The 14,534-nt window shown below is 41.4% G+C and overlaps 1 protein-coding gene across 1 annotated transcript in view; it reads right to left on the reverse strand.

The window, feature by feature from the left end:
- brinp2 (bone morphogenetic protein/retinoic acid inducible neural-specific 2) overlaps window positions 1-14,534 on the reverse strand; it is a 244,065-nt gene that overhangs the window by 58,977 nt on the left and 170,554 nt on the right. The window contains exon 5 of the mRNA XM_061043895.1: window positions 11,602-11,707. Within this exon, the coding sequence (XP_060899878.1) occupies window positions 11,602-11,707 (106 nt within the window). The remainder of the gene's footprint in view (window positions 1-11,601; window positions 11,708-14,534) is intronic.

The raw sequence follows: 14,534 nt of genomic DNA on the forward strand, positions 1-14,534 counted from the left end.
TTACATATTCTGCATTTGTGACTTGCTACGATAATTTTACTGCGGTTACGTTGAGCAGCAACTGCAGTCGACAACGGTGAACCCAGCACAAGTGCAGGAGGAGACGTTAGCAGTGTTAGAGAAGCTAAAGAAATCAAACTTTAACTAAGTATTACAAATGATTACATTGGGGGGGCGCTGGATAGCCCAACCCCATGTACAGAGGCTTTAGTTCTTGTTGTAGTGGCCAAAACCAACCTGAGCCCTTCGCTGACTCTCTCCTCACAAACTTCAGCTGTCCTATTCAGTAAAGGCAAAAATGGCGCATGCAATATTTAGAAAAAAATGCATGCCTCTACCACGGCTTTAAATCAAGTCTAGTGAAACTGTTTAAACCCGGCCATAAAAAAGGAATAGCACAGAAAAAGGGTCATTTTGCATGATTTCATTTGGTAAATAAAATGTTTCTTCAACAGAGAAAGGACAAAGACAGAGCATCAGGTTGTGAAACTGAATGTTATCTGTATATCCAGAGGCACATTTATGAAGAATCTACTTGGCTTTCATGCTGTCTGGTGGAATTTGTCCCTTGAACCTGTTGTTTTACTCATTTAGCTGAAACTATATCTCAGGCCCTGAGTCACTAAGAATGGAGCCGCTAACAGCTCCAAGAATTGTGCATAATTTTCTCAAGCTATTAGCTCCGTCTCATGGTCTTATTCACAAAGAAAGGATTGACCCACTGTTCTGTCTTCATGCCTGCAGATAAAACATCTGCTGTATGCAGAGAAGAGGCTGACAGCAGCTGACCATGAAGGAAAGGTAAAGCAGACTAACAGACCTAACACGCTAATAATCAAACCCAAAAAATACACACCAACAAGTATCCTGAGTACGTCTGTATGATTGTTTTTCCAGTTTTATCTAAGTTTTACATTAAACTACATAAAATTGTGATACAATCCAGATATTAAACAATACCAAACCCTGTAAATGTTCCTGGTGCTGGGTTTAGTATATTCATTAATTAATTCAGAAAATAATCGAATTAATTCTTCAGAGCAGTCGTCACTCAGCATCTATTATGTGATTTACACAATTACGTAATGTGCGATTGGTGACGACAGTTTCGGCATCTGAGCATGGTGTTCTGTCTTCAGCTGCTGGAGTATATAGGGCAGATCATTGATCATCTATTTTCTGCGGGCTTCACTTATCGTCACATGCATTTGTTTCTGTGTGCAGAGCTCCAGTGATGTCAATCCGAATGAAGGAAATGTCACTCAAACTGAGGCAGTTATGAATCAAAACAATGTCAAATAAAAAAACTGATCCGCAACACTTTCACAGTCTTGAGAAATGGTCATAGGCTGTATAAAACATGGACGTAGTCTCAGTGATGTCAGCCACTGGTTTTTGAAGCAGAGTTTTGAAACCCATCGATGGTGTTCACCTTATTGGAAATGCTGTCTCAATCTCCGATTGGCAACCTGGCCAGAGGGGGAGCTGAGGCGGGCCTTTAGCCTTTTGGCAAACAGCTACATAGCAGCCGCCTGTTAGATCAGCCATGCCTCTATTTATAAATAACTCTTATTACCATTACCCCCCTTCCCGGTTTAGTTAGTTTTTATATTCTGAACAAAGCTGTAAACCTGTTTTTTTTCTTCTATCAAAATGGACAAAAATAAATGAAAATCCAGCTGACTTTTGGGCGTTTCAGCCAGCCTCAAGTGGATTCACAAGGAACTGCAGTTTTTGCACTGCTGCATTGTCTTTATCTTTTAACACCAGAGGTTTCTGCTTGACAAGGGTGCAAACAGCAAAATGGACAGTTTTTTTTGTTTTTTTTAAATCTTGGAACAGACCTGGTCTGAATAACATGGATGGATCTACTAGAATATTATAGATGCATTTTACTAATTGAAGCCCTATTTCTTGAGGCTTTAAAAACAGCTATTCATCCCGACATGTTTTAAAACCAATAAAATACAATAATTTAGAATAAGGACATCCAGCACTAAATCTTTATGTTCTATTCTAGTCGACGGCTGAAGAAGTCAACAGAGCCTGAGGCCTTAGGGCAGGGGTCCCCAAACTTTTTTCTTTGAGGGCCTCATAACTTAACCTTTCCTTGATGGGGGGCCAGGGTCTGTATGTAACAGAAAATAACATGTGCAGGCATGACTACCGGTATTATTGTGGAGATGGATTTTATCCCAGGAGATTGGTTCAGTTGAACTTGGCGTACAAATGTAGTTTGCAGAGCTAACAGTCCACTTTTTTAGCTTTTTTTAACAGCCACCACCTCTTGACAGATGAGACAAACAGCCTTTTCTTTGCATTGAACAACAAAAAATTAGTTTAAAAATGAGTCCACTGTTGGTTAAATACCCTGAATTCTGAATGAAATTTTCTCTTCCCTAACATTTTTGCCATTTTTTCGGGTCAAATGTCTCGTTATGTGCATGCGTGAAAGAGTTAATTATGATAAAGTTCACAGCTAAAGAACATTTTATTTGAAATGCTAAACTTTTATAGGCCTATGACAAAAAAAAAGAAAATAAATTACAATTTAGATTTTTAAAATGCACTCTGAATTGTTCTGAGGGCCGGGCCAAATGCGGGGAGAGGCCGTAGTTTGGGGACCCCTGCCTTAGGGAGTACATAAATGCGTTTGCACTCCCCCGCGGGCTCAGCTGTAACCGTCTCGAGTCTGTAAGGTCAAGGTTACTATCTCCAAAAACGGTACAAAGGGGTGATCACATCAACCCCCTATTTCGTCTCGTCGTTACAGGAGCCTAAATACCTTGGTGTGAAATGGCGGTCTAAATGGAGCTTATAAGCAACTATCCCACATTTGCACTTAAGGTGGAGTTTGTGTTTCTTCCTTATAAAAACTTAGACCAAATTGTTGTTTGTACTGGGCATTGTGGTGGAAGTTGAGACTATTTTCTGTGTATGTGCAGTGTAAAGCTGATACACTGGTTTGTAGGTGTCCCTGTTGTCCCCACGTGGTCCTGTGTGTGAGTGTACTGGACTCGATGTTCCTGGACTCTTGATGTGTTGTTGATGCACTCGTACTCAGCCATCCCACACACATGCAAACACACACCCACACACATGCACTATATAGCTGCAGAACTTATAAAGGAAGATGTTTCATTTTAAAGGGAAGAAGCCTTGAGAAAAAACATTCAATAAAAAAAATATTAAAGATTTGGCTTCTCCACTTCAAAGCACGTCCCTGAGTGAAGGCTCCAGTCAGCATGTTTCTGACGAGTAGTAATGTTGAGAGAAGGGCTGCCACTGGTGGAACCAAAGAAGGTACACACACACATACAGGCCGAGCCTAAAGGTACTCGACACACACACACACACACACACACACACACACACACACACTCACAGGCATGCAATCAGAGTCCAGGATCAGACGGAGAAAAGAAGTGCAGCACTGGAGCATTTGGGGAATAGGAAACACAAAGAGATTTTTCGACTTGCCGAGAGAATGTACATCAGCTTCAGAGTTTCACCACAAAATGATGCAACACTGCTCGGTCCTTTCACTTTGATACTCTTTTATTTTTCTATTTTTTTTCTTCAGCAGTGCAGAGGCTGGAACAAAAAAGAGGCCGTGTTGTTAGAGTCGTTCATCCTGTTATAATGGAGATGCAGAAATATAGAATTAACTGAAGTGCTAATGGACACAAACATTTAACAATTATATTTTTGTATTAATCTACACACACAGATGTTGTTTCAGGCAATCCCATTTCCTCTTTACAGAAGGTAATCATTTCTTAATACATTCGGCCTGGTTCACAAAAGGATTGTGCTGCTTCAGTTCACTTTGCAAATGAGATGCAAAAAAACACACCATCTACTTCACAAAGCACACACAAAGGGTTAAATGCATCCATAGCTGCTCCACAGAGTAATCAGGCTCCAGTGCTGTATTTCAATGAACTATTATGCACCCATTTGGGGCCAAAGTGAATCCCTTCCATGCAAATTAACCCTGTTGCAAAACCCGTCTAATTCACAAACAAGGTCACTAACCGACACATGCAGTGAGAGTACATTTTTTAACTGTCTGCAAAGAGTTGGTGGTAACTGCGCCACAGTATTAATAAGGGTACATGCGAAAACTTTTCACTGATTGGGTTAAAAAAGTCTATCTCTGTATGGTTTAAACTTTAATGATCTGTTAATACAGTCTGTAAATCTTACTCTGCCATTATTATAGGAATCAGAGGCTCACCCTGACATATACAAACATAAACAGTTTCAACAGGTGAGGAGACGGTCTGTGTCGTCACATATGATCGTAAGGAGAGGGCTATTTTTTGGGGGGGATTGATTACGATAGAGCGCTGACGCCATATCAGCGTACAGCCATATTTGCAGTTACACATGACAAATCCATCAGTTGGACCAGACTCCGTGGCCTACATGAAAATACCCGTCTGACTTTGATGAGGAAGTACGAAATTAAGCAATGGTGGTCGCCTCCAGTTTTTGAATGCAGGAAAACCCCTGTTGAATGTCATTGAGCTGTTTTGAATGCAATCAGTCACTGCTGTGAACAAACACAATCAGGTTCAAATTTATGTTTGTTTACTCGTGCATGAAGCCAGGTTCAATATTGCAGAGTTAAAGTACAAGGAAAAAAAAACTAAATGGATTTGTGACTTTAAACAAAGCAGAAACAAACAGAAGCCCTGAGCCTAAAACATATCGGTTTCAGCAAGAAAAGGTTTCAATGGGATTAACTTCAACAAGCTGCAACCCCAAACCTCAGGCTTTGGACTATTTTATGGGAAACATTAGACAACAGCTGATGCCAGTCAGCCTCATGAAGTGTTGATAGTGTTTATAAGGCTGCATACATAGTCATTCAAACTTCTTTGTTCTGGTTTGGTGGGTACTTCTGGTACTCTGTGTTCATCTCCTTACACTGGCTCCCAGTTACTGCTTGAATCAAATTCCAATCTCTGTTGCTTGCTGACAAACCAACGACAAAAACGTCTCCTCCTTACCTAAACTCTCTCATCCAGGTCTACACTCCCTCCCGCCCACAACGTCGACAATGAAAGGCGTCTGATCCAACCTTCACAACAGGGTCCTAAGTCTCTGATTAGACTCTTCTCCTCTGTCGCCCCCCGGTGGTGGAACGAACTACCAAACTCCATTCGATTTGCAGAGTCCCTCTGCACCTTTAAGAGAAAGCTAAAGACCCAGCTCTTTCATGAATACCTACGCACTTCATGATATTATTGATGACGATAATGATAATGATGATGATGATGATGATGATGATGATGATGATGGTTTTGTTTGATAATTGACGTTTTTCTGACGGTTTTCATGCTGATTCAAACTCTGAAGAACAGTGGTCGATGTTGTGCTCTGCTCCTGGTCACTTCCTGTCAGCACCTGTTTGTCCGATTGGACTTCAAGTTGTTCATTTACACTAACTGACGTTGTTCCCTTTTTTCTAGATCCTTGATTGTGTTGTACTTACTCTCTGATGTATGTCACTAGCTTCTGCTAAATTAATTGTAATATTGTAGTACTTGGCTTGAAAGTATTTCAAATGGGAAACAATTTTATTGAAAACCAATTTAGAACAATTGTATTAAGACACAAGGCAGCTAAAAACAGAATTTATTTAGTGCTGCAAAAGGTATCCAATCACATGGCCCAAGGTTTTTTTTTTGGCTATGATGGATATGAGATATAGATCCCAGTTATACAAAACCAATCAGACTAATGGGTTGGACTCATGTAGAACATTTGCCTTCATAGATATAGACAGCGTTATACATGGTTTACCCTTACACATTAATGTGGATGCACTTTCTTCAATCCCATTACGACCTAACATACAGCAAACACATCATACATTACACCATCAGTAAATAAAAGGACAGTTTGAGTCTGTAGTGTATGCCTCTTTCCTTCCCTGGTGCCAGTTCTGGTAATGACCATTACATGGACGGATTGAAGCTCCTCTATTAACACACAATTTATCTGAAAACTCAATATATGCTGGTGCATTAAGGATATTACATTAAAGGAAGCAAAGTCAACCCAAAATCAAACTCTTAATGTACCCACAAATCAAACTTCCCTGGGACTGGACCTTATAAATGAGGTGTCTGAACTCTTTGTTTTATCAGATATACCAAAACTGATCATTGGTGTATTTACTAAAGTAAAAGCTAATCTGTAGGTTTCACAGACTGACAACATGAAAAGAGTATATGAGGATAAAATGGTATCTGGAATGGGTCTGCTGCAGATATAACCATTGTCTTAATATCGGCACACTGTCTTCCCGAAATGGTTTTTGTGAGTGTCAGCTGGTACACTCACTATAGAGAAGTGGCTCTGTCCATTGTTGTGAACATATAGTGATTTAAATGTCCGGACCCAGAACAAACGATGATTCCACTATTCATGAGTGTTTAAATTTAAAAAAGTCTTATTCAGACCAATAGAGTAGTTCACCATCAGTTGTTCCATTTTAGGTAATAGATACATGAGATATATGTCATGTCACCCAGCTCTCATAGAACAATGCTTTCTGTGTTTTAATACCTGAAACCAACCTGAACCCATCTTTTTTTTTTCTCATTTGCTAGAAGCCACCTTGAAGCCAGATCCCCTGGTTATAATTCTCATCATTTCAGAAACACAGGGCACGCTGACTGCAATCCAACAACACTATTGCCTTTGGCCTTACAAGAGAAAAGCAAATTACACTTCAGCTTTAGAGACGTCTGAAGTACCCACTGTGAAGCACTGGCAAAAAAATAAAATAAAATGGTGATACCCTTCACTTGGGATGAGAACAATCAAGGACACACTGAAATCAGAAAGTTCAGACCTTCCCTTTGTCTCGTTTTTTGGAAGAACATTGCTGCTGATTATTCCTCACATGATGGCCTCGGAGAGAGAGAGAGAGAGAGAGAGAGAGAGGACAAGGCCGGCTGGTCGGGGAGGATAATGGTGTTTTGCTATTCTGCTCTTTTCTTTATGCTCTTTTAATCTGGTTGCCCATTAAACTCTCTGCCCACAAGCCTGTTTGGTTACAGAATGTGCTTATACGCTAAAAAATGTTTCATAAAACAAAAGTTGTGATCATCATTTCAGGGGGTAGTACAGGAGAAGTAGCTGCTACTGAATTATTAACACTGAAGTGAGACAATCTGCAGAACAGCCTCCGAGGGAATGGCTTTTTATTTTTTTGCCAGAGAAAAAATGAGAGTAAAGTTTTGAGCTTGAACAAAAAATATAAAGTAAAAGGACAAACGCATTAGTAGAAAATCTAAGAGAAAACGACTCTGTGAGCTGTCAGCTGTTTGATTTTCAAGTGACCTTTAAAGACAGTGATGCGAGAAAATATAAAAGGACGACAACTAAGAGCAGGCCCACAATCATCTTGGCTCCTGCGGGTGGAGATGAGCATTTATCTCTCACAAGTATAAAAACCAGAAAAGGAAAATAATGAGCCGGCTGGGTTTTTGTCTGCACCAAAATGTCAGCTGCTTTAGACCGAAGAGTCATCACATAAACAAGTCATGTTCAACCAGAGGTCATCTGAGGAGGAACACTTGTTGTGTCTCAAACTTTGTGGAATCTCGTCTCCTAGGTGGCTCACTTTGGGTTATTCCATTGCTGTCTCCATGTGAGAAAACAATTAGCCTGAACAGGAGCTTCCTCGTTCATCATCTCTGTCATGTACCCAGCAGGGAAGGTGTTTTATTATTGTGCAGAGTGCATTAAAGAGTAAAGCTGGTGTGAAAACACTTGAATAGAAGCCACACTTTCAGAATCTATACAGGGGTTCTGAATTTTTTTTAATGAGGGGACCAGTAACGCCCCGTGTCCACCTGGCGTTTTTTCCAGGCAGAAAAGTGCTAGCTGTGTGCCCGAGAGTGTTTACATGAAGCGTTTGTGCGCTGAGAAGAAAAGCGCTGTACGTCCATCCTGTCTCTATGACAACAGTCTTTACAGAAGTAATGCCGCTCAGACCTCACTGCTGGGCCTCGATACATGTGCAGTGGGGACTGTGTCTGCAGAGACCCTGTCCTCTGGATTATCATGTTTTGTGTTGTTTTAGTTAATATGGGATGTTTCTGGGTGGGCAGCTTGAGTGTTTCCTTCAGCCAATGACAGCACAGCCCTGCAGAGTTGATCCACAAATGCATGCACAGATCCGAAAATATGTAGACCAATTTTAAAATCTTTACTTTTTTAATAATAGCAGAAAATTAGTTTTTTTTGCTGTAAGTCCTGAAAATACACACAAATACGAGCCTGAGCTCAGGGCAACAAACCCCCAACACACACACATGTTTGCAGATCGTCACACACACTTTTGAGGATATATGTACGTATTTGAGGATCTTGTGTTGCAAAAGTCATGACAGCCAATGGAGACGCCCTCCTCAGTTGTAAACGATGATTTGTGTGTATTTTTTATGTGTGCGCATCTGTGGATCTTTTTACACATCTGTGGATCTTTTTACACATCTGTGGATCTTTTTACATATCTGTGGATCTTTTTACACATCTGTGGATCTTTTTACACATCTGTGGATCTTTTTACACATCTGTGGATCTTTTTACAAATCTGTGGATCTTTTTACATATCTGTGGATCTTTTTACACATCTGTGGATCTTTTTACACATCTGTGGATCTTTTTACACCAGAATAATAGCTCCATACCAATGTTCTTTTTCAGACACATCAGGATCAACACATGCAGTGATTTGGACCCGAGCACACAGAGGGACACACACCACTGCTGTGTTACAGATCATTAATGCCAGTTCACTGCCATGGCAACAAAACCCTATGGATATATAAGGAACCAAAGAATAATTGTCACAGAGAACCGAGTGTACATGATAACAAGTGACCAATGAACTTGACTGATTGTAGAAATGAAGTGATTACTTGATTAACCCTGAGCCAATGTTTCCTGCTGAGGAACGGCCTCACTTACACAAACAACGGTACATAAAGAGTCAGCCCTTCACTGGAACTTCATTCATTTACTTAAATCCATATTTATGAGGCCTCTATACACAGCTTCACATCTTTATTCCATCAAACTCTGCCCCCTACAAAAGTATGACTCAACATTGAACGCTTTATGCTGATCGTAAAAAAGGTTAGATGTAGTACTAGTGAGCTATTTAATACTTCATCACAGATATAAATAACAGGAATAAAAACTTCTTCATTTGTGTAATGCAGAGTTATGTGTTAGAGGACGAGTCGAGTAAATGTTGACAGTGAATGTCTTTAACTCGATGGTGTACGCTGCCTCATGTGCCACAGAGTAAACACAGAAGCTTGAGTTCGTAACAGTGCAGACTGGATGGAAGTAATTAAGTGATTACCTGGAGGGATGTAAAAGTGAGGTTTCTTAGTACCGCCAATAGAGCCAATGGAAATTATTTAGGACTAATCTGGTGGACTGGAAAACAAGATTGCATTATTGGATTAGCACTTCACCTTTACTTTTTCTTGTGTACCGAGTGTTTCATGGTGCAGCTGTATAGAGGAGGGGGGCCGGGGGGTCAGCGTGGTCAGATACACATTCTATCTACAGCCTGGTAAGATAACAGATTCCCCATGAGACTGAGAAGCAGCCAGGCAGAACAGACATATAAACCACTGCAGCGTAAAGCAAAGGGTCACCATGGCCAACTACTACACACAGGAGGTGAGAGGCGCGGCAGGGTGGTGGATGGAGGTGGTGTTAGTGTGTGTTTTCAAGCGTGTGTGTGAATCCCGTCCTTTTCCCCAGGAGGACCTTTTCCTCCGAGCTGTGAGTCTGTGTGTGTGTGTGTGTGTGTGTGTGTGTGTGTGTGTGTGTGTTTGTACTGCACACAATCCCATCCTTTTCCTCAGAGTCTGTTTGTGTGAATGAATTTAAGATGTATGAGATAAGAGAATGTCTATTTACTATGTGTGTGTGTGTGTGTGTGTGTGTGTGTGTGTGTGTGTGTGTGTGTGTGTGTCTGTGTGTCTGTGTGTGTGTGTGTGTGTGTGTGTGTGTGTGTGTCTGTGTGTCTGTGTGTGTGTGTGTGTCTGTGTGTGTGTGTGTGTGTGTGTGTGTGTGTGTGTGTGTGTGTGTGTGCGTCTGTGTGTGTCTGTGTGTGTGTGTGTGTGTGTGTGTGTGTGTGTGTGTGTGTGTGTCTGTGTGTGTGTGTGTGTGTGTCTGTGTGTGTGTGTGTGTGTGTGTGTGTGTGTGTGTGTGTCTGTGTGTGTGTGTGTGTGTGTGTGTGTGTGTGTGTGTGTCTGTGTGTGTGTGTGTGTGTGTGTGTGTGTCTGTGTGTGTGTGTCTGTGTGTGTGTGTGTGTGTGTGTGTGTGTGTGTGTGTGTGTGTGTCTGTGTGTGTGTGTGTGTGTGTGTGTCTGTGTGTGTGTGTCTGTGTGTGTGTGTGTGTGTGTGTGTCTGTGTGTCTGTGTGTGTGTGTGTGTGTGTGTGTGTGTGTCTGTGTGTGTGTGTGTCTGTGTGTGTGTGTGTGTGTGTGTGTGTATGTGTGTGTGTGTGTGTGTGTGTGTTGGGCAGCAACAGATTCATACACGCACAAAAAGACACACATCTGGTTATTTCATGAATGTCCCACACTCACTGGCGTCTGTAGCGCACACACATGTTTCTGATCACTTTTTGCTTGTGCATAGAGGAAATCTTTTTTTGTTGTGCACCAGAATTCAGAGTGCAGAGGTAGTATTCATCTGGCGGGCTCTTCATGGGTCCACGTCTCACCTGTGGCATCTTAAGAAGGTTTCATTAATGCTGAAACGTGGATTGTTGAAGAAGCAGAGACTGATTTTCTGGCACAGCTTCACCACCTACCGAGGTGCAGTTCAAAAAAGATCCAGTAACACTTACAGTATGAAGATCAACTTTATAATAAATTAGACCTAATGCTGATGTGGTGTTGGTCTTCCATGGTGAGTGTGTCTCAGAAAAATGTATTATTCACACAAAACCAAAGACGTGTCTCCTTTATTATTAAATTCCAACACATTTGCTTTTTAGTTGTTTGGAGGATTTATTTTTGATTACAGCGCAAGTGCCTTAATTAAATAGAAAAAAGGGGCCACACATGTGAATAATTCATGTATCAGAAATAATGCTAAATCTGGACTAATAGAATAAACTAAGTATAGCAGGTGAGTCTACTGAATCTACTGCAAGCTATCCATGCACACTACCTCTGCACGGTCAGCTCTGGTGTGAACAGACTTTCATTAAACACAAGCAAAAGCATCTGTAGTGGAAAGAAAATCACACAAAGGTATGTCTGTTTGTAAGTTGCATGTATGACACAAATATCCTTTAAAATGTGTTTGTGTGTGTGTGTGTGTGTGTGTGTGTGTGTATGTGTGAACACATACTCATCTTATATAAGGAACTGAAGAGGTGTTTGAGTGCATGAACTTGAGATGAACATGCAACATTTTTCTATTTTTGTGCATTTGTGTGAGGGTGTGATGTGCATACATTTCAGACTGACACATGTGATAGACTGTTTGTTGCTGTGCCTTGCGTGTGTGCGTGTCCGTGTGTGTGCGTTGTCCAGACTCACCCTTCAGGTGGATCTTATTTTCCGGGCTGTGAACCAACACCGAGCTAACTGAATCCAAGCTGTCGTAATTGCTGCAGCCGAGAGGGCCCGTCCTCGTCTCTGTTACCTGGGAAACAGAGAAAAGAAAGCACTATATAACATATATGTTTTTTTTTCTTATCATACAATTTAAGCAGCGAAAGAGGCAGATGTTTGTTCCCATTTAGCAGCCGTCAAGTTTGCAACTTGTGGCAGGCACAGAATGCAAAGGCAGCTGGGGGGAGTGGATGTGGCAGAGCCCTCTGACAGCGGAGACAACCATCGCCATCTTTTGCTTTCACTCCCACACCTGCAGCCACAGCTGGCTGCAAAGCACCGGCTGTCTCCCCGGAGAACAGAGCGGGAGAGAAGTGTTAAAGAGAGAGCCGTCCCAGCTGTTTGTGAGAGACGATTTGAGTGCATTCCTCGAGGTCTGATAATTAAACTGCTACATGTGCTAGCTTCAAAGCAGCTCTACACTCTGACGCATCACTTTGAAAAGATAAGAAATCAAAGATGTTTCTGCATGCTCTCAACAAAGGTAAAGTTTCATTCCGGCCAAAAAATGACAATAACCTCTTCTTTTGGAAAAACTGCAAGAGTTACACAGAGTGAGTTATTTAGATCATTGAGCAAAAAGGCTGTGGGCGCCATGACCCCGCTCCCTCCCACGCTCGCTGTAATATGTATCATGATGCCTTCAGGTACTTCCACTGCTGAAGTCAGGGGACATTGTGATGTGTTTTACACCAATGAAAACAAACAATTGAGACTTTTCTGGAGGACTATCCTGCCCCGATGATGATCTTGATGTCATGTAGTTTGTGTTGAATGAATTATTCAGAACTCTGCGCCATGTGAACTTTGTATCTACTGAAATATTAAACATTTGAAAGAGTAAAGCACCCCATTAGATGGACATTTTTTATGTTAAAAGACATAGCATCCAATTTATGATTTCATTATTCATTTATATTGTTGTGCCAAAATATCTTCAATCAAGCGTAATTCATTTATTAAGCTTTGACAATTTCATAAATGTGTCATTTATTAAGCTGATGTTTAAGAGTGTGAGTGGTCTTGCCCCAGAACTGGTTGGTGAAAAGACTCAAAAATACTCCAGTAAAGGAGCCACGACAGTCTCTAAATGTAGTATGGGAGGTAAAGCCTTCAGTTATCGGGCTCCTCTCCTTTGGGATCATCTTCCAGTCAGGGTCTGGGAGGCAGACACAGTCTGTACTTTTAAGAATAGACTTCAAACTTTCCTTTTTGATAAATCTTATAGTTAGGGCCGGTGCTGGTGTAGACCAGCTCCTAGTTATGCTGCTATAGGCTTAGACTGACGGGGGAACTGGTACCTTGAGTTCCTATCCCCCCTCCCCCCCCATCTCTCTCTATGTCTGTGCATTCACATCATATTACTGCATGTCATTATCTTTAAACCGTTACTAACCACATCTTTTCCGGGGAGCTCCTGAGCTCTCATGTCTCGTAGCTTCCTCGGGGTCGTTGGTGGACGACCTGCCTGAAACCCACCCTCCATCTTCTTGCAACTTATTCCATCTCACCCATCCTCAGCCAACATGCTCTTCCTTGGACTTGAAACAAGTCTATGTTGATGTGTATTTAAGATTGTGACTCACAAAATACACTTTCAAGTCTGAGGTAGAGCATGTCGGCTCTAAACGTCACATAATAAGTCCTTCAAACGGGAGCTTCTTGGTGTGTGGATCTTGTTCTGCTTTCCTTATTTGTTTCTTCGGTCATGTTTGCCTCGCAGCCCTGCCACATATTTGTGTGTTTGATGTTTGTGTGGCTTGTTAAAAAAAATGGGACCAAACCACAGGATGCACCCATAAACATAAACCCTTTATATGATCCTGTACTCATAAACACTACCACAAAAATGAAACTAGATCGATGAGGAGTGAAGTCATATTCCTTTTTATGCTTCAGACAGTTTCACTAGACGCTGCTTCAGGATGCAACAGTGGTACTGAAAGAGGGGTGAAATCTTTGATATCTTTAAAAATGTAACATGGCTGTAATTGGTAAACACTTGAGTATTTTTTTTTAACATCATCACGCACTCTCTCATATCTCGCCCTCGCTCGGCCCCTCTGTGTTTCTCCATGGAGAGAGAGAGAGAGAGAGAGAAGACAGAACCTCATTTACAGTCATATTTGTGTCTCAGTAGGAACTAAATGAGCTATTTCCACTTTACAAAGAGTAAATCTAAGTTACTCTCTGAGCTGGACGGATGTACCAGAAGTCTCTGCCATCAAGGTCAATGAAATATTTATTGTAGCACAGACATGTGACCTGGATGTGAGGGGATCTTAGATACACATCCTGAATTAGGATGGATAAACAACATCCTACTTGACAGTGTCTGTGAGATGCTCAGCTGTGATTAGGGATGCTAATTAGGCGGTGGGGGGGAGGAGGGGGAAGAGGGGGTGGGGAGGAGCAGACAAAGAGGGTGATTAAAGTCAAAAGAGCAAGTGCAGAGAAGAAACAAAGACAAAGAACATTAAGGAAGAATGAGCAAGGGCCCGACAAGTAAGTAATTTCCAGAGTGAGCGTTCGATGTAGTTCAATTAGAATAAGAAGACGGAGACGAGGCCTTTAGAAACTTAATCACAGAATCTGATGAATGACGCAGCTCCGTGTCTCACAAATAGCCTCGTTCCTCACATCTTCACACTGTTTTTTTTTTTTACAAAGGAAAGGAAGCTAGCCTTCAAGGCGCTACAAGAGATATGCATCTTTAACATCTTTCAAATATGTAGCTGAGATGTAGTCAATGATAAGTTTGAAATATAGGCCAGAGGCAGGCGGAGAGAAGTAGGGTAAAGAGATGTTTTAGGGGCTTTTTTTTTTTAAACCGCTGAAGTGGGCAAAGATAATCTATT

The sequence above is a fragment of the Labrus mixtus genome, chromosome 8 (assembly GCF_963584025.1).
Source record: "Labrus mixtus chromosome 8, fLabMix1.1, whole genome shotgun sequence".
In the NCBI taxonomy this organism is placed as follows: domain Eukaryota; kingdom Metazoa; phylum Chordata; class Actinopteri; order Labriformes; family Labridae; genus Labrus; species Labrus mixtus.